The sequence below is a fragment of the Carcharodon carcharias genome, chromosome 7 (assembly GCF_017639515.1).
Source record: "Carcharodon carcharias isolate sCarCar2 chromosome 7, sCarCar2.pri, whole genome shotgun sequence".
Classification (NCBI taxonomy): domain Eukaryota; kingdom Metazoa; phylum Chordata; class Chondrichthyes; order Lamniformes; family Lamnidae; genus Carcharodon; species Carcharodon carcharias.
Window position 1 is genome coordinate 37926480 of NC_054473.1, and position 20554 is coordinate 37947033.

Here is a 20554-nt window from a genome sequence, read left to right on the forward strand (position 1 = left end):
GTGCTGAGCTCAGACAGACCTTATTTGGCTGTTGCAAGGGTCGTAACCTGCAATGTGGGAACAACAAATTGAAGGAGTAGACATAAACACTCTTGAAAGGCAGGTAAGATCTGTTTAACTTTCATGATCTGAAGTTATTTAAACCCCCTGCTCTTTAAACATGCAAAAAACAGGCTGTAGTTGTCATTGCGAGTTTAACAAAACCTATTGGACTGCTTTGATTGACAGGCCATCAGAAAAAAATACAAAACCATTGGCCGTGCAGTTTCAGTAGAGTTCTTTGTTGACATTTCCCCCAAAGAATATTATTGTGTCATTATGAATATTTATGAGTTTCAGAAGTTACAATTATCCCTGCAGAAGATTCTGAATTTATAGTTTTATTAACGGTTTAAAGATGCTATTAAAATATTAACTGTCTTTGGTGTGTGTGGACTGAATAGAAGTTTATGTTTATAAGAGATTAATCGCTGGAAGACATTTAAAAGCTTTGAATATGTTTCTTGAATGGTAGCTTTTTCATTATGAAATGTGTATGAGTGAGAGCTTGTTGGAAGTGTATTTTCTTTCATCACCGCAAGGCACCTGAGGTCTGCCCATGGTGGATTCTGGTTAATAGCAATGGAAATGGCATGGAGGTATGAGGGGGCATAGGTTGGGTGGGATGGGAGGGGTTAGAGGGTCTGACGGTGAGGGCTAGAGGGCCTGACAGCATCAAAAACAACTGGGATGCAGTCCCAGAGAACCGAAGCATGCCTCATCTCCCCGCCCGCATAGCTACCTAGGATCTGCTCCTGGGTTCGGCAAGTCTGACTCTATCTTGGCCCCACCTCCCCAGAGTGAAAATTGGGACTAACAGGGCCCTTTAAACTAAGTAGGCCAGCCAAGTCGGTGTATTTCCAAACTTGAGCTATCCGCCTCAGTAGTGAAAATCCAGCCCCACATTTCATGGGTAGGGTTCTCATTTTGCACTTTTGTTGAGGACCCTCATCTATCAGAAGGTTGAACTGGAAACGCAAGTATAAATTGACCTTTTAAATTATCTAGCATACTCAGTACGTATCCAAATTTCTGTTATTCACAGCCCGCATGCAGGACTCCCTGGTGAAAGCATGAAATCAAAATGCATTGTGGAGGAAAACTCCCTTTATTGTGCTGCAACATCTATCTTAACCCCAACCTCAGAAAAGTAAAGTAAACCCAAAAAAGCTGGAAACGCCTAGCATCCACGGGGAAAGCAGGCAACTGACATTTTAGGATTTTACCTTTCTTCAAAACTAACAAATGAGAGATTTACAAGCATGTTGATAGGATCAAAAAAAGAGACTCTTTTTTAATTTAAAAAAAGCACAAATGAACAAAGATAGAGTGGAAAGCATGGAAAATCAATTGGATGCTGCATTTTGGGTTAATTGTGAAATTGTGCCTTACTTCAGCCCTGTCAAAGCATGTTGGGTTGTTAGGGAGAGCTGGTCACTGGCACTTTGGGAGCATATCTGGCAAACTCCTCCCCAACAAAAGGGCCAAAAACTTTGAGGTGAATACTCAGGGCTGGGGGCACGTTGGCTTCCACCCCATTCAAAATATTTTAAGGTACCCTTGGTTTCACCGCCATGTAAACAAATCACTAAAAGCTAATGTTCTGGTGCTGAAACGAATCTAAAAGGCAAATTGAATGTTGGTTTTTATCTCAAGAGGGGTGGAATTCAGAAGTGAGAAAGTGATGCCTCAGTTCTACAGAACCTTGGTCAGACCCCATCTTGATTATTACATTCAATTTTGGGCACCACACCTCAGGAAATATATATTGATCTTGAAAGGGTTAAAGTGCTGATTCACCAGAATAATAGAAGGGCTTAATGAGTTCAATACTTGTTGGATGATGAAACAGATCTTCTTAGTCAAATAGTAGAAAGAGGCATTAAAGGAATTAATGAAAGAAACAACAACCACTTGCATTTAAGCATTGTCTTCAACTTAACAAAATGTCCCAATGTTCTTTAAAAGAACTATCAAACACAAATTTGACACTAAATCATATAAAGAGATATTCAATCAGATTCCAAAAGCTTACTCAAATAAGGAGGCTTAAAGCAGCTTCTTAAAGGAGGTAAGAGAGATAGAAAGGCTGAGGGATTTAGGGGGGTACTCCAGAGCTTAGGGCCTAAGAAACTGAAGGCACAACTGCCATTGATGGAACAATTAAAATTGACATTGCTCAGGAGGCCAGAATTGACAGAGCAGAGGCCACGAAGTCTGGAAGAGATTACAGAGATAGGGAGGAGCAAGACCTTAGAGGAATTTGAAAACAACGATGAGAATTTTAAAATCAAGGCAGCGCTTAACAGGAAACCAATGCAGGTCAATGAACACATGGGAGATGGGTGAGTTGGACTTGATGCAAGTTGGGACATGGGCATTTTGAATTACTTCAAGTTGGTGGAGGGTAGAACAAAGGAGGCCAGCAAGGAGTGCATTATAATAATCAAGTCTAGTAGTAACAAATGCCTGGATGAAGGTTTCAGCAGCAAATAAGCTGAAATAAGGGCAGAGTTGGGTGAAGTTACAGAGATGGAAATAAACAGTCTTCCTGATGGTGCAGTTACCTGGTCGGACGCTCATCTCGGGGTCAACTATAAAACAAAGGTTGCCAGCAGTCTGGTTCAGCCTCAGACAGTTCCCAGGGAGGGAGGTTGATTTGGTGGCGAGGAAATGAGGTTTGTGACAGAGCCCAAAGACAATGGCTTCTGTCTTCTCAACATTTAATTAGAGGAATTTTCTACTCATCCAGTACTGGAATTGACGGTAGCTCAGGTTGTGGAAAACCTAAGTATTAATCAAGAAAAGATGAAGAATGAAAATTAGAAAACTTGATGATCAAATTTAAAACGAAAATGCTTTAAATCTAAACAGAAAATGCTGGCTCAGTACAGCAGGTCCACTTGTCCCAAATAGTTAAAGGACAGGCTAACAGGAAGAGTACAGTTCCTTCATCCCATCAGTGTTGTGCTTTGACCTTATACCAAAACACCAATAATTTAATTTCCCCTAACAAACTCACCCCAGAAGAATCAATTTACCCCCTGAATGGACATTACCTTAACAATGGGCATCACGAGTTTCCACTGTAATTTTTCTCTCCATATTAAGGCATTTGCCGCAAAAATAAAAAAAATTAACTGGACAAGTTTGGTTCCATTGTAGACACCATCATCAATATGAGCAATAGTTTGCTGAAGAAGACAACTGTATTTTTTTCCTTTAGACCTTCTGTGAGAATGTTAATCATTTAAATTATTTTATAGCTGCGCAATGGTATGGTAAATCGGAAAACAGGAAAATTTTCCATGGAGGTGAAAAAGACTGTGGAGAAAGGGGTAAGACATTTCTTCCTCTTAAATTAGATTTAAAAAAAAGTTTTAACAATTAATTTGATCACTTATTTAGAATCTAATTATGCTGAAGAGCCTCCTAAAAGTTTTAGGGGCAAATTAGTAATTTGCCACTGAATATTTAAATTTATCTAATAGTACACCTACAAATTTTGAGTGTTGCTGAAAATAGAGACATACTGTTGAAGCTTTCTGTCTTGCACTCATCACAACAATTCACAAGAATACAAATTGTAAAGGGAACAACAATTTACACTTTATGAGAAGATAGTGCTGATGGTTGGCAAGCGGCCTCTGATTGGTAGAGGTGTTGCCAAGGGGACTGCACCAAGAACAGTTAACAGCCAAGCTTTTGTTCAAATTCAAACCAGGCAGGTTGACTCTGATTAATCAAGGCATCAAGGGGAATGAACCAGTTAATGGCTGGCCCCCCAAGCTTTTGTTTAGTTGAAAAAGGCACAATATGTGGACATGCTCCAGGATCTTTGTGGATCTTCTTTATAAAATTGCATTACAATTGTCGCCTCTGTAAGCATAGAACTTCTGATTGGCTAAATTCACATGCTTAAAACATTCAGATTACATTCCAGTGTACACTGTTGTTACACAAGCAATAACCCATTCAAGTGAATGTGCAAAGGAATGTAGTACAAACTCATTAAACACACTTGCAGGTGAACTTTGTTTTTTATGTATGGATTTATCCAGACCATATGGCAAGTACATGTTCCAGGGATATGTTATGGGGGAAGAAGGTAAGATTAAAGCTATGATTTAGGACATTATTTAGCAGTCAGACACAGAATGTGTAGCAGTGTTCTAACACTTTGTTCTTTTAAATCATTTTGTTCAATTTCAAACTTTGTTGGTCTAAGGTTTCTTGCTTGGTACCATTAATGATATAGATATACTTTTATAGACTGTATAAATTATTTAAAGGTAACAGATTTACTGAAATTTCAAAGATGTCTGCAGCAAAGGTATCAAGAGATTTATACAAACCTTCTACAGTGATTAAATGATTTACAAATATTGAAGCAAAAGCACAAAACAGACCTTCATACAATCTCCAGTGATTTCTAAAGTGCCATTTACTACTGCTGTGTTTTATTTTTTACGTTAGAAGCGAGTCTTAGTGATGACAAATGATTACTATTACACAGACATCAAAGGCACTCCATTCAGGTAGGTTTTATCATTTTTCTTATTTGCTAAGCTGTTCTGAAATTAGGTTAAAAGTTTCCCAGAAGGTTTTTGATGCCCACATGTAATTGTCTGCAATCTCCTGTGCACAGTCTAGGTGTGGCTTTATCCAGAGGACATGGCAAGTACTTCCTCCAGGGAAACGTTACACTGGAAGAAGGTATGGTTAAAGCTACGAGTTAGAGTAAAATTGTCAAAACTTACGGCGAGAATATAAAAACACCAGCCACTCAATTTTGCCAGGTTCCTTGATGGTGCAAGAACTCCTCATAATAAGTGCTACCTTTGTCTTACATTTATGTGCAGTCTGTGAAATAGAGTAATTATCTTCTGTTTCATTGTGCCATTTCATCCAACCTACCTATAAGGGGCAGTTTTCTAAGTTTAACCGCTGATGGTGTTGCCTCAGAAAATCAGCCCATTAATTATCATATAAACCTCCTGTGATGAGAAGAAGGTCAATCATGAGAAGTGGTCAGGTTCTGCTGAGAAACGTTGAAAATGTAAAGACCCATGCTGTTCTCGGGTTAGTCGTAGTGAAAGTTTGGAGGACAGGTTTAGTTCAGGAGAGCTGTCATGCTACTTTCATCACATGAAAGCTGAATGCTGGAAGTTAAAAACCAAGTTTCTCTCATTTGTCCATTCAAGGGATGTCCCCCAGATGATATTGTCCTGAATGGTAAAGTTCACAAAAGTCTCCCCCATATTCACTAAGAGGAAGGATTGGGTGATCGAAAGCTATAGAGATATTTTTGCTCGAGGGTACGGTGCACCTATTATTATCGATTATTATCCTCAGAGATACACAATCAGCATGGTCACAGATGTTGGCTGGTGGCATGAAGTTCTGTCTAAAGGGCTCACTGAACAAAAAGGTGTTGATTTAGGGTATCGATAGAAATTGTTTACCCATTCGTTTGGGTAAGGTAAATTTAAAGCGTGGCTTAGTTAACGGTTCTGTTACTGTGGGTGTCATTCCAACTTTACCCGTTGAAGGTTTTGATTTCTTGTTAGGAAACAACTTGGCTGGGAATAAGGTATTGCTGTCTGCAGTTGTTTCGGGAAAGCCATTGAAACTGTTGAATCTGAAATTGTACAAGAAAAACCATGTGACTTAAAAGAATCCACAACTGTCTGTAAATCTGCTACGAGAATTAATGTTTTGACTAAAGACATGTCCAAAAAGTCAGAAACTCAGTCTGCTAATTTTAAAGGGACATTGGAAAATCAAGGTGAAAGAGCAAAGTTAATGGCAGCTGAAAACAATGTAAAGCTGCCTGAATTAAAGATGCAGAAAAAGTATGAGCAAGATGAGACAAAGCAGCTAGCAACAGTACTCAGAGCTAATAATGAAAAAGAGGGAAAACATGCTTTGAAAGAGAGTGGGAAAGTTGAGTCCAGTGCTGACACTATGGAGCTGCTAGGAAGGATACACATTCTTGAAAGTAACTTTAAACTTCAACACAAAGAGGCATTCACTCTTGCTGGAAAATAATTATACAAAGCTTGAATATGGTGGGAGGAAGTAAAACAAGAAGAAATCAAGAAAATTTGTGAACTGAATAAAAAGGAATATCAGGCATTCTTAGCTGAACATTAACATAACCTTAACAAAATTCTTAAAGCAGCTAAAGAAGATTTTACTCAACAGAAAAATTAACGTCTTGCACAAAAGGAGACGGTGTTAAACCCATGTCTCTGAGAAAAGAAAGCCTGAAGGTTTTTAAATCAGGGAGAAGAACTCCAAGTGAAACAGGATGCAAAGAATTCAATTGCTATGAAAGACAACTCGGATGTTTGGTCGGTTGAAACATTTTTCCAGAACTTAGGCATTAAAAAAACGTGCAGGCACAGTAGCAAATGGAGTTCAGAAGTTCAAAACTGAACAGTGTTTCAGAGTCTGTTTCAAACAGTGGAAACCCTGATGACAACTCAATGTCTAGCTTTAATGAAGTGCAGAGGAAATTGCTGAATCCAGAAGGTAAGAAGCGCAATGACAGGGGATTTCTCTTTGGATTCCAATTCACAGCCACCACTTCCCAAAAGGCAGATGGTTTGCCAGTAATTAATAATGTTGTCCTTGACAAAGTTAACAAAACCAAACAATTTGGAAACCTTAGGGACTATTGCAAATAGTATCCCAAGGTCCAGACTGTGCACAATCCAATACAGATATTTAACAGCAAACTGAAGAGTACAAAAGCAAGGTACTAGTCTACACAAATCACAATGCTGGTGTTCCTAGAAAAACTTGAAACCAAGAACCATTTCGGTGGAGTTTGATGCTGCAGCCATTTACACAAAAAAGTTGCATGTTGCAGGCTGAAATATGGATTGCAGATGCCCTGTCGAGAGCTAAAGAGCAAGGGATGGTAACAATGGGCAGAATTTTCCATACCTGCTGGCGTCATGGCAAGAAGGCCAGAAATTGGTTTCATGACGTCGTGAAACCAGTTTGCGATCGTCTGCTCAGCCTGTCAATGGCAGGTTGCATTTCCTGCCATCAGGCGTCAGGAGCCTCATTGTAATACATCTGCGTATCATTATAAGGCCAGCCTCCCCACCGCCTCCCCACCCTACTGGATCGTCCGCTCACAACCACTCCGACGTGTTTGACAACAACAGAACTTCGCTCCTGCACTGCTGTGCAGGCTCAACTCCATCGCTGATGCCATAGTTGGCCTCTAACAGTGTGTACCTAAGAAAGATGCAGGGCAGTTTGATCTCATGCCAGCTTCCGTTTCTCCTCAAGGAGTCAGCCAGGAGCCCTTGGGCAACCATAGGGAAGAGGATCAGCAGGTGCACCCCCCAGGGCCATCCACGCAGGGCTCCATGGTGGGTGCCATTCTACCAGTGATGAACTCGGTGTGCTGGCTTGCTGGAGCTATCACCTCAGCCTGAAGGCAGTCGGACTCCTCCATCGTGCCTTGCAATCTGAGGAGTGCAGTGGACATCCCTTCCTGATGTTCCCGAGCTTGCCATTGCAGCTCCAGCAACTGAGACATGACCGAGTCCAGAGGCTTGTCACCTGACTCAGACTCAGCAAATTTCTGTCCTCCAGCAGTCCCACGAGTGCCGGACACCTGGGAAGTCCCTGCCGTTACTTACGGTGGATCACCAGACTGTGATCACAAGGCTACTTGAAAGCAAGGTCTCACTGAGGTGTGTGGCTCTGCGCTGGTGGAGGGTGTGGGTGAGCGCTGTGATGGGAGTTCAGTTTCAGTGTCTGCGGATTCCTCTTCCGTGATGTCCTCAGGGCTGGAGTTGAAGGACTGCCTTCAGGTTCCTCTTCAGAGGTTTCTTTGGGGCTTAATTGGAGGCCCTGTGTGGATCCTCATACACATGGCTCCACCACGAAGCAGCACTCAGAAGGTGGGAGGTCTCTGTTGATGCTTCGGAACATCACGGTCTTGGCCATGGGCTCACACCATCTGGAGATGCAGGTCAGTTCAGATGGACAACTGGAAGAGAACCCCAGCAGGCAAAATTGAAAATGCTCGGGACAGTGAGATGAGTGTGATGGATGAAGGCTCCACATGTGTGGGAGAGTGGTTGGAGGAGGCTCCAAAAGGCCCTGCCACACAGACACTTCTCCCTCCAGAATCACTCATGGGCCAGCTGCGTGCAGCTGAACTGCTAGTGGGGGGAATGCAGCAGGAGGATTCGCGAAGCCTGTCAATGAAACTGAAAGACAACATTACACATTATTCAGTGGAAGTGAATATATTTCCAGATTATAAAGTGACAAAATGTGTTCACCCATGCAACCAATTATGATCAGAATTTATTAACTTTTGAATGCCTTGCACTTCTAGCTGCTGCCCTGACATCCACAGCAGGGGTGAAGTCAGTCTCTGATGACTTGAGCGTGGGTCCCCTGGAGGGCTGAGGCCTTGGGGGCTCCGGCTTGCTTTGGCCGTCCTCCTGTGGGCCAGATGCTCCCTATTCAGTGAGAGAGGATGAGGTTGAGGGGTTCACAGGCAAAGGGGAACTGGAGGGAAAGGACAGCCTCTGAGGTTCCTGAGTGGATGACTTGGGGGTGTCCAGCTGCCTGATTCCTTGAGGGGAAGGAGCACCTGGGGGGATGTCAAGGTGCCCTGTTTCCCTCTTGTGTTGCCATGGCAGGAACTCACCCATGGCTCCCACGATGGAATGCAGGTCTGTACGTTTCTCCGCATTCGCTGGATCCGTGTCTCCAGGGCATCTGCCATCCTTCCCATGCAGACCTCCATATGCGCACATGTGAGCACTACTTTATCAAAGAGCAGGTGGACGCACTCCTCTGACTCGTGAGCCACTCTGTTAAGGGCTTTCAACAGCCCTGCATGATGTTCCCCTGCCTTCTGCTGACTCTCCAGGATGAGTTGCAAGACCCAATTCAGAGGTTCGCCATTGAATGGGTTATTGCCTAACTTGGGCCACTCCACCCCTGGCCTGGGACCTCTCCCTGCTGTTGTAAGCAGGTTTCTCCTGCATGAAAACAAATAGAGAGAGTGTGAGCAGGACACACGGCACTGTGTGGAGTATGTGTGGTGAGCGGAGCCATGGACAGGAATGAGGATATGAGCTCGAATGGATATGAGTGTGTGTGTGAGTTAGTGGTGATGTCCCTTGAGGTGTTAGATTCCTGTGGCTGTGTGATGGGTTTGTGAGCGTCTGAGTTGAGTGTGATGAGAAGAGTAAATTAACCTGGTGGAACAGATGAGACCATTCATCCTGTAGTGGCACCGGGTGGCTGTCCTCTTTTGTAGGGCATTGACATTGACCACCGCTGATGTTGCTGTCCATCCCACAGCCATAGCGGGGGTTGAGGACATCTAAACGGGCCTCCAATGCATCCAAAAGGTGCTCAAGAGATGCGTCATTAAACTAGTGGGACGGTGGGGAGAGGTTAGTGTTGGCTGCTGTCTTTTTGCCTTTCGGGGCCATGTCTTCTTTGCTGCAGCCATGGGCTGGAAGCACTGAGAGGTGTGCGTGCAGCTGCACTTTAATTGTGGCACCCGGCGTGATGAGACGGTGAGGTGATGGTGTGGCAGGTGAATGACAGCTTGCCAGCCATTGAAACAGCGCGTCTCCCAGGAATGCAAAATTAATGCATCGGGATTGGGACGATACGATATATGAAGCTGCTATTGCGGCCGGTGGGTAAAACGTGGATTTTTCCGATCTGCTACTGCACTTAGTGCCAACCTGGGACGATTCTGTCCAGAGGGTTGGCACTCCTTGTTGGTGCTAACCATATCCAAGGACCTCAAATGGAATATGTCTGCCGATGAATGCAAATTGAGGGCTGAATAAATTGAGTTGGAAAGACAGTGGCCGGGATTTTCCATGGTCAATCATGATGGGTGTGTAAGGTGGTGAGATTGGAGAATCTCGCGAGAAGGCCCTGGACGCGTTTCCCGGCAACGTGAATCCAGGAAGTGTTGTCCCCTTGCCCCCATCAATGTCAGGCTGCGTTTCCTGTTGTCAAATGTCAGGAATTTAATTTGAATGTATTTGTATCTCATTATCGTGGCCACACACTAAATCATCCCCTCCGCCTCCCCCCAGCATTAAATTTAAAGCCCACGTCAGCATGAATATAAGACGGCGTGATTTACAACTGCCGTTAAAAGACATGCACCTGGTGACCTGAACTTGGAGTAGATCTCGGAGGTGAGAGCACACAACTTTGTGCAGCGCTCATGATTTCATGTCTTCTTTGCTGTCATTTAACTCTCACACACACCCTCAGATCTCCATCAGGAGAAGAATGGGATGGAGGTGCCTGGCTTGCCAAAGGGAAGAGCAGAACCCTGAAGACCAAGGGGTGGCCCTGCCTCCTCCGCATGCAGAGGATGATCCCCACGGAGCCATCGTTCATAGGCGCATCGCTAGACCCAGGACCTATAGATGGCACATGTGCTACCTGCAGCTGGTTGAGAACCAGTGTTGCTGATGCCTGCACATTTCAAGGGAACTGATCATATGCCATCGTCTGCAGGATTTGGCACCATGCCAGTGGGCAATTAAAGTACCCGCTGTGCTCAATTTCTATGGCAGTGGCCCCTTCCAGGGCTCCACTGGGGACCTGTGTGGAACCTCACAAGCCTCCACCCACAAATGTATCCAGGAGGTCATGGACGCCATTTTTGCCAAGGCACACAACTTTGTCAACTTTGACACAAGTCAGGCGAGCCAGGAAGCAAAAGCACTGGGATTTGCTGAGATTTCCAGATTCCCACAGGTGCAAGGTGCCGTCGACTTCGCTCAAGTGACTCTCAAACCTCCCTGGCAACAAGAAATCCAGTATGTGAACCGCAGAGGCTTCCAGTCTATCAATGTTCATTTGGTCTGTGACCATATTAAACAGATCATGCAGGTTTGTGCAAGATACCCTGGAAGCATCCATGACTGGTACATCCTCAGCACGTTTCAGATCCCTGACATCTTCCAGAGGCCACACAAGATGAAGGGTTGGCTCCTCGGGGACAAGGGCATCCCACAAAGGACATGGCTGATGACACCCATGCAGTGGCCTCAGCCTCTTGGTGGAAGGAGGTACAACGAGGCCCATGCCACAACCTGGAGTTTAGTCGAGCATACCATTGGCATCCTGAAAATTAGGTTCCGGTGCCTGGACAGATCTGGTGGAGCACTGCAGTACATGGCCCAGATGGTGTCATGCATCACAATGGCTTGTTACCTGCTACACAACCTGGGGATGCAATGGGGGTGGACCTGGATGATGAGGAGGTGCAAGAGCTGCACGTCTCCTCCGATGAGGGGGAAGTGGAAGGGAATGAGGGTGATGCGGTCCTGGAAGGTGAGGGTGCAGGCGATGAGGCCATTGCACTGGCCAAATGAGGCAGGCGTATTCAGGAGGCCCTCATTGCCACAAGATTCCAGGAGGATGATGATGAGATGCAGTCAGGACACTCCTGAGATCTTCACATTGCACCTGGGAATGTCTGACACCTGTCTGGCTGAGGGCAGCGCATGTACACTCTGTGAAGAGGCTCATATCACAGAGACGCTGCTGAGATTCAGTGGGCACATGGGCTTTAAGACAACTTAATCCTTTGGCAGACTTCATTGCCTCTTCAGCATCACACCTTAACCTGTCAGGAATGGTGATGAGATTTGGGGGAAGCCCCACCTCTAAGGTGCTGAGAGCACACAGAGAACATCATGTACAAAAGCCACATGGAGGTGCAGGCATCACAAATCTGGAGAGTGACCTTGCATTCGGACAATCACCATGCTCAAAACATTACACACTGCACAGGGGAGAGGCCCTGGGTTGCAACACTAACCTTTATTTTCTGCAGGAAGCAAGGTTCCACATCTGATATGAACACTGCTCATCATAACAAAGAGCCATAGACAAGGAGACATTCTTGGGAGTGTATTTGCAATGGCCAACATGAAGTACAAGTGATTTAGTTGCATAATGTGCGCACATTATGCAATTAAATCTTCTTGACCTCTCTAACCTTGCCGCTACATATTAGTGCTCCCCTGACATCCACAGTGGAAGTGGAGGTGGGCTGCTGACAACTACACTGTGTTGCCTATGATGACCTTGACAGGCATCTTCTGGAGGGCAGTGACTTGGAAGGCTTCTGCCTGCTTTTGGGGACCTGCTGTGTGACAGTGGTACCCTCCTTGGCCTGTGGAGCTGGAGCTGCTGGGGTCACAGGAAGAGGTGATTCGAATGGGCCGGACACTCCCAGAGTCATCTGGGTGGCTGGCCCCGGGGTGTGCACCTGCTGATCCTCCTCCCAAGGACCCCTGCCTGACTCCTTGAGAGGACGGGACAGCTGGAATAAGCTCAAGATGCCCCAGCCCCCTCTCGCGTTGACCCTGATGGATGCCAGCAAGTGCCTCAGCGATGCAGTGCAGGTCCTGCCGCAGTGCAGGAGCGACATCCTGGACCAAGATCTCCACGGCAGCCGCCACCCTACCAATGTTGACCTTGGTGCATTGGCATGCCGGTGCTTTCACCTCAGACTGAAGGTGGACGGACTCCTCCATCGTGTCTTGCAAACTGAGGAGTGCAGTGGACATCCCTTCCTGATGTTCCTGAGGTTGCCTTTGCACTCCAGACACTGAGGTATGACCGAGTCCAGAGGCTCCACATCTGACTCATATTCAGCAAATTTCTGGCCTCCAGCTGTCCTCTGAGGCCCTTCCGTCACATGGCATCAGTTGTTCACCCCAACAGATCAACAGCTGTATGGAAATTAAATTCCACTCTTTTGTTTTGTTCAGTTTTTCAATGCTGCAGTTCCTTCATGTCATTCATTAAATCAACTATCACCTAATGTTTGATATTTCCACTCATTGTCCTTTTTGAAGTGTCAACATGGTTGGTCTTTCTCCTCTGACCTTTATAAGAAACTTCTTCTCTGTAGTTTGACAACTGAATTAACTTTCCTGGAGTCAGAAAATATAATGGAAGGGAAAATCAAGCAGGAGGTAAAACAGGTTGCCGATCCATTACCATGGAAAATGAAAATCAGCTCTTTAGTTTCCTCCTTGTGTCACCCAGTTTGGAAATAATCAAATAATACTGCATTCATGTAGTTGATATGCATAATGACAAATTCACAAAAAAATCAGTAAGGAAGAAAACACCAAACCCTATTATGTGCATCTACAAATTCTTTTAAAGAGTATTAACTATTGTTAAATATTTTGACAATTGTCAACCATAAAACAGATAGGCACTCACTCAGCAATTCTAAACCTTTGTGGTGAGTATATCCATTTGGCAGGTTTTTTTTTATTCTCTTCTGGAAACATGTTCATAAGATGAAAGTGAAATTAAAAGCATGACTATAAAAGAATGAATAGAACTAATCAAAAAAAAGAGTCAGATTTCATTGTTCGTCCTCTCAGCGTTTCAAGCTCGTTGTCTCATCTGTCTCCAGCAGTACAGTCAATTCCGTATCAGCCAAGTGCTGGAGATGTTACTTAGTAGGATGATTGGCAAGCTGAAAATCAACTTGATAAATGTATTGTAGTGTTTATGTACAGTTCAACAGTACACCCTTGACACAGGTGCGATTTAATTATTGTTACACACTCTGAGTATTTTAAAAAGTCAATAAAAGTATATTTAGTGAAAATGGCAAATTAGATATTTGGCGTACAACACTGCAGCAAATTCAATCCTACCAAGTCTCAAAACCTGTGATCCCTATTGAATACTAATTTTTCATCAGAATTTCACTATGTCACATTGGATCTTACAACATCTTGGTTACCATCAAAGATTCAAATATGAGTGATATTTTATAGCTTAAAGTATCACTGATAATTATTATTATGATACCAATTTGGTTCTTAATTAAAAGATAAAATCTAACTGGCAACAAGACCAGATGGAAATATGATAGAAAATATATCTCATAACCTTAATTACAAATTATTAAAAGGTGGTTAAGAGAAACTTGCATTTATATAACACTTTTCACAACCACCAGACATCTCAAACGCTTCACTGTGAATGAAGCACTTTTGAAGTGTATCACTGTTGTAAGAGTAGCAGCAGCCATGTTGCACACAGCAAACTCCCATAAACAGTAACATGATGATGACCAGATAATTTGTTTTCATGAAGTTGATTGAGGGACAAATATTGGCCAGGATACCAGGGATAACTCCCCTGCTCTTCTTCAAAGTAGTACAATGGAATCTTTATGTAAAAGAAATTCTGCCCGGAAGGGCAGATGGGACCTTGATTTAACATCTCTTCTTAAAGATGACAGCTCTGACAGTGCTGCACTCCCTGAGTACTAGCCTGGAGCGTCAGCCTTGGTTTTCATGCTTAAGTCCTGGAGTGGGACTGGAGCCTGGAGCCTTGTGAGTCAGTGTATGAGTTTGTTAAAATAAGAATACTTGTTTCTGTATTAGAGGTTTAATATTTGCTTTACATTCCTTTTAATTAAATTTGGTATAAAGTGATGTAATTATTTTTGATCATTATATATAAAAAAGATGTGTGCTGTCATGAGTTCTTGCTAGAGATTGAAACTCAGAGGTACTTGGCACAATTTGTGTCCTCTCTAAGTCAGTTTTAATTCTTTAAGAACTGTTTTGAAGCTCAGTTAAAAGATTAAGTGCCAATATCATGCAATTCCCCATTGTAAGTTTATTAGCAAAACTATTCATAGCACCAGGTTTAGCCTTAGACAAGTCCAGTTCATGAGTGGAAAAAGAGGAAAATTGCATGTAAATAAAATATGAAACGATGGGGAAAATTAAGCAGGAAGATTATAATTGCATGACAAAAATTGGCAAGCTATTCAAGAACTATAGAGACATTTCAGTTCATCAGCAGTTTTGCCAAGGCCGAAGGGACAAGGGATCAAAATGAATAGACAAAAATAGAAAGGAAAGGAGCCCCTAGGTACTGGCATCAGTCTATAGGAAAGCAAAGAGCAACTTAACACCTGCCATATGTTTAATAGTTGCCAAGAGCAAGGTGCTGCTACCCGAGATGCGAGCTAGGGGAATTGCCATTGTACCAAATCACGTCACATCAACATTACGGTCTTCCTGCAAGAAGATGCAGCCAAAGTTTCATGGCCACATCGGATTGTTACTGTATCTGAAGATGGTATATCATGGCTCCTGCTTCTCTGCTGACCCAGATTCTTATGACATGTTGATGCATTGGTGTTAATTTTCCAAAATTCCCTAGATTCTGAAAAGATTCTGCCAGACTAGAAAGTAGCAAATATAACCCCATATTCAAGAAGGGAGGGAGGCAGAAAACAGGAAGCCGTAGGCCAGTTAACTTGATGTCTGTCATGGGGAAAGTGCTAGAGTCGATCATTAAAGAAGTTATGGCTGGGCACTTAGAAAAGCTCGAGGTAATCGGGAAGAGTCAGCATGGTTTTATGAAAGGGAAATTATATTTAACCAATTTATTAGAGTTCTTTGAAGATGGATAAAGGGGAGCCTGTAGATGTACTGAACATGGATTTCTAGAAAGCATTTACTATGGTACAACATCAAAGGTTACTGTGGAAAATAAAAGCTTATAGTATGGGAGGTAGCATATTAGCCTGGATAAAAATTGGCTGGCTGGCAGAAAACAGAGAGTATGCATAAATGGGTCTTTGTCTGCATGGCAAGATGTGACGAGTGGAGTCCTCCTGCAGGGGTCTGTGCTGGGGTCTCAACTTTTTACAATTTACATCAATGACTTAAATGAGGGGAGTGAAGGCATGGTAACTAAATTTGCAGAGGACACAAAGATAGATAGGAAAGTATGTTGTGAAGACAACATAAGGAGTTTGCAGACAGATATAGATAAGTTGTGTGAGTGGGCAAAAAATCTGGCAGATAGAGTATAATGTGGGAAAATGTGAAGTTGTTCACTTTGGCAGGAAGAATAAAAAAGTAGAGTACTACTTAAATGGAGAGCAACTGCAGAATTCTGAGATGCAGAGGGATCTAGGTGTTCTTGTGCAGGAGTCACAAAAAGTTAGTATGCAGGTACAGCAAGTAATCAAGAAGGCTAATGGAATGCTATCCTTTATTACAAGAGAAATTGAAATAAAAGTAAGGATGTTATGCTTCAGCTATACAGGGCATTGGTAAGTTCGCATCTTGAATATTGTGAGCAGTTTTGTCCTCCTTATTTAAGGAAGGATGTAAATGCATTGGAGGAGATTCAGAGGAGGTTTACTAGATTGATACCTGAAATGAGCGGGCTGTCCTTTGAGAATAGTTTGGACCAATTGGGCTTGTTTCCACTGGAGTTTAGAAGAGTGAATTGTGACTTGAATAAAGTTTATCAGGTCCTGAACGGCCTTGACAAGGTGGATGTGGAAAGAAAGTTTCCTCATGTGGGTAAGTCCAGAACGAGGGGGCATTGTTTTCAATGTCCATATAGGACAGAGATGCGGAGAAATTTTTTCTCTCAGACTTTTGAGACTTTGGAACTCGCTGCCTCAAAAGGCTGTGGAGGCGGGGTCACTGAACATTTTTAAGGTGGAGCTAGACAGATTCTTGTTAGGCAAGGGAATCAAAGGTTATCAGGGGTGGTTTGGAATGTGGAACTCCAAACACAAACAGATCAGCCATGATCTTATTGAATGGCGGAACAGGCTCGAGGGGCTGAATAGCCCCTATTCTGCTCCTATTTTGTATGTTTGACACAGCTTCCAATAATCAGTGGCAATTAAAGGTAATACAAATTGTAGGAAGGCATTGTTGCCATCTTGAAAGATGGGGCTAATAAAGTAACACTGGCCCTTGGTTACCCTGACCACCCTTCTTTCATGCAATACCATATAAAGCTAGAAATTCTGTGATTGGGGATTTCCAGATAATCACATAACATGATGGTTAGCCAGATATTCAGTTTTAAGAATATAGGAACAGGAGTAGGCCATTCAGCCCCTTGAATTTGTTCTGCCATTCAATTAGATCATGGCTGATTTGTATCTAACCTCCATCTCCCCAAAAATAGTTCCATAAACTGTAATATCCCTTCCTAACAAAAATCTATCAATTTCAGTTTTGAAACATTCCATTGACTTAGCCTCAATAACTTTTTGGGGGATAGAGTTCCAGATTTCCACATACTCTTTGTCTGAAGAAGTGTTTTTTGACATCACCCTTCAACTGCCTAGCTCTAATTTTAAGGTTATGTTCCATGTTACCTACCCCCTTGCCAGAGGAAAAACATTTTCTCTATCCACACTATCAAGTTCTTTAATCACCTGAAACAACTCAATGAGGTCTCCCTGTAATCATCTATATTCTGGGAGTATAAGGCTAGTCTATGCAATCTGTTCTCTTAATTAACCTTCTTAGCTCCATATCATTTTGGTAAATGGGCATCCATCCCCTCCAAGACCAGTATATCCTTCCTGAGGTGTGGTGTCCAGAACTGAATACATCACTGCAGAAGGGGTGGAATCAGAATTCTGAACAACTGTAAAATTACTTCTACTCTTTTTTATACCAGCCCCCCTGAATGAAATCCCATCTGCTTTTAAAATTAACTTTTGTCTCTGTCAACTAGAACATTACTGTGAAGCTAAAGAGGTTCTGCTAACACAGCTTCTTTTACAGATGAGAAGGTATCATCAGTACAACATCTGCCAAAGTGAGTTAATTTCACCAATCTCTGTTGATCAGAGGTGTATAAGTCAACAGGGCTGCACTGAGTACTTGTTAGGCAGGCAAATTTGTATTGAATCCACCCCCCCCCCCCAGAGTTTCTCCTTGTCTTCCAAAACATAACCACTCAGCTCAGAGAATTCCCATTGACAAATTGTAAGTGCCAATAAAAGAGCTGGGAGGGAAAAGAATGAATGAGTTACAAAGGCTCATGAAAGCATGAATACCAGAGGAAATAAAGGAAGGAATTAACAAACTGGACCCCCAAATGACCTAACAACTTCAAATTTCCTGCCTGATTTGGATAGCAGCTTCCACTAGCTGCCAGAGGCCCAACTGAAAATTGGATCTGTGCTAAAATTAGGCAGCACCCTGTTTGAATTTTATAGGCCAGTATGTTTGGTTTGCAGCTAAAAACTGTTGCAGACAAGGCAAACTTGATATTAAATTCAGCCTGTTGTTGTGTCGTGACTTTCAGGTAACCAGTGTATTTCCATAAAAGAATTCTCAGTGTCGCAGCTATAACTATAATACCAAATAACTGTTATTCCTGATTCAAGAAATAGAAAATCTTGTAAATGTATCTTGTATGTTATTAGAATTTCAATAAATTTTAATAAAATTTGTTTTTTTTCCATTCACAGCATGTGAGCATCACTGGCACAGTCAGCATTTATTGTCCACTCCTAAGTGCCCTTGGGAAGGTGATAGTGAGCCGCCATCCCCTTGGTTAAAAATGAGTGGTTTTCGCGACCATTTTAAAGGGTCAACCACGTTGTATTGGGTCTGAAATCACATATAGGCTAGGCTGAGTAAAGACATTAAAGAACCAAATGGATTTTTCAGACAATCTGGTACTTTTGTTACTGGCAATCGCTTTTTTAAAATTTAATTTATTGAAATTAAATTCCCCAGATGCCATGGTAGAATTTGAGCTCATGGGCAGAATTTTTCTGTAGGTGAGCTGGGGGCGGGGCCCACTTGCTGATGTGAAAATGACTCAGGATGACGTTGGGGGGAATCCCCGACGTCATCCCGCCCCATTTAAATATTCAGGAAGGCGGGTGGACAGTCCACCTGCTGACCTGTCAATGGCCAATTGAGGCCATTGACAGGGTAGTTAAATCAATTAAATGACCTGCCCAACCAACCTTAAGGTTGGCGGGCAGGCCAGGAGCCCCAGCGGACTTCAGAAAAAACATGAAACCTCATCCCCTGGTGGGATGAGGTTTCGTGTCAGTTTTTAAAAACTTTAATAAAGTGTCTGTGATATTTATTAACATGTCCCATCTCGTGTGACATTGTCACATGAGGGGGACATGTTAATAATTTTTTATTTTTCTATTTCTTAACTTTCAAAAACTTTCAGTGATCTCCCTGAGGCAGCACTTAATCTCAGGAAGATGTGCACACTCTGGCAGTTGGGGAATCCTCCCCCCCCCCGCCCACACAGGAAGTGCATAGCGCTTCCCATTGGGCGGCCCGCTGGGCGGACCTTAATTGGCTTGACCACTTAAAATGGCGGCGGGGCCTGTTTCAGCGGTGGCGATCAGCTGCCCGCCCACCGCCAAGCCGATGGGGTCCGCCTGCCCATCAAGGGCAAAATTCTGCCCCAAGTCTCCAGATTATTAGTCCAGATCTCTTGAAAACATAACCACTATGCTACCATACCGTACATGAATGGTTAAATGCAAATGATTATGAGTGATAAAATGGTCTAGTAAGCTACTAACTTGTATTCAAAAAGACATCTTATCATGATCTCCCAAGGACAATTAAAAATGGTTACCTGAAAGATATGCCACTAAACGCAATAGGCTAACTTTAATATCAAGTATGCCTTGTTTGCACCTGCTTTTAGATGCAATCTGTAAACTCTAACAGGTTACCACCTAACTTCAGCACCGCTCCAATTTTCACTCAAGTTCTGTCGAAGGGTCATGAGGACTCGAAACGTCAACTCTTTTCTTCTCCGCCGATGCTGCCAGACCTGCTGAGTTTTTCCAGGTAATTCTGTTTTTGTTTTTGTTTGAGATTGATGACAGTGTTCTGGATGAATCTTAGTGAATGATGGTAGCTGTTTAATTGCTGGTTTTTTTCTTCATTAAGGTTTGCATGACCTGGATCACCCTGATTTAACACTGATGGAGGAATGGTAAGAAACCATGGGCCATAATTCACTGCAGCAGGACATCTATCATTTGCATGTTTACGTTTAAAATTTTTTGCATGGCATTGTTGTTGAAAGTGCAAGCTGGTAACAGCCAGTGAGGGGAAAAGGGCAACCAATCTGCATCTCCTTAGCTACTAGAATTGAAAGATTGTAAAATAAAGTGCAAAGATTGAGAAGAAAATGCAAATTGGTGTGGGTGAATTCAACACCATATCAGGGGCAGAGAAAGAGAGGGAAAGAAAGATTTAGTTAAGAGAGAGAAACAAGAGATGGGGGAAAAAACTTAATATTTTTAAAAATCTCAAACAATTAAAACCTGAAAGAATGAGAATTCTCACTTGCAATGGTTAAGTTTCTGTCACATTCTGTCTCAGTTAAGGTTGATTGGCAGGAATTAACACTTAGCACATGTTAGAAGATTACTTTGACTTGAAATGATAAGACCGAAGTTTCTGTGGCCAGTGTTTAGTTTGTATCTACCATGCAAATAGAGTAACTTCACACCATTCAATGCAATTCATTGGTGAGGCAAACAACAATTCATTCTTGAAGCTAAAAGTGGAGTGGTACAACACGGACAGCACTTCTGAATATTCATATTTAACCTCGCATCTGCCAGTCACCTGACAATTTTTGCATAAATTTCAGTGAGTTTCAT

The 20554-nt window shown here is 42.9% G+C and overlaps 1 protein-coding gene across 1 annotated transcript in view; it reads left to right on the forward strand.

Moving 5' to 3' along the window:
* cacna2d3a (calcium channel, voltage-dependent, alpha 2/delta subunit 3a) overlaps nucleotides 1-20554 on the forward strand; it is a 1018794-nt gene that overhangs the window by 721631 nt on the left and 276609 nt on the right. The window contains exons 19-22 of the mRNA XM_041191614.1: nucleotides 3306-3377; nucleotides 4516-4577; nucleotides 4688-4755; nucleotides 19833-19878. Coding sequence (XP_041047548.1) covers nucleotides 3306-3377; nucleotides 4516-4577; nucleotides 4688-4755; nucleotides 19833-19878 — 248 coding nt within the window. The remainder of the gene's footprint in view (nucleotides 1-3305; nucleotides 3378-4515; nucleotides 4578-4687; nucleotides 4756-19832; nucleotides 19879-20554) is intronic.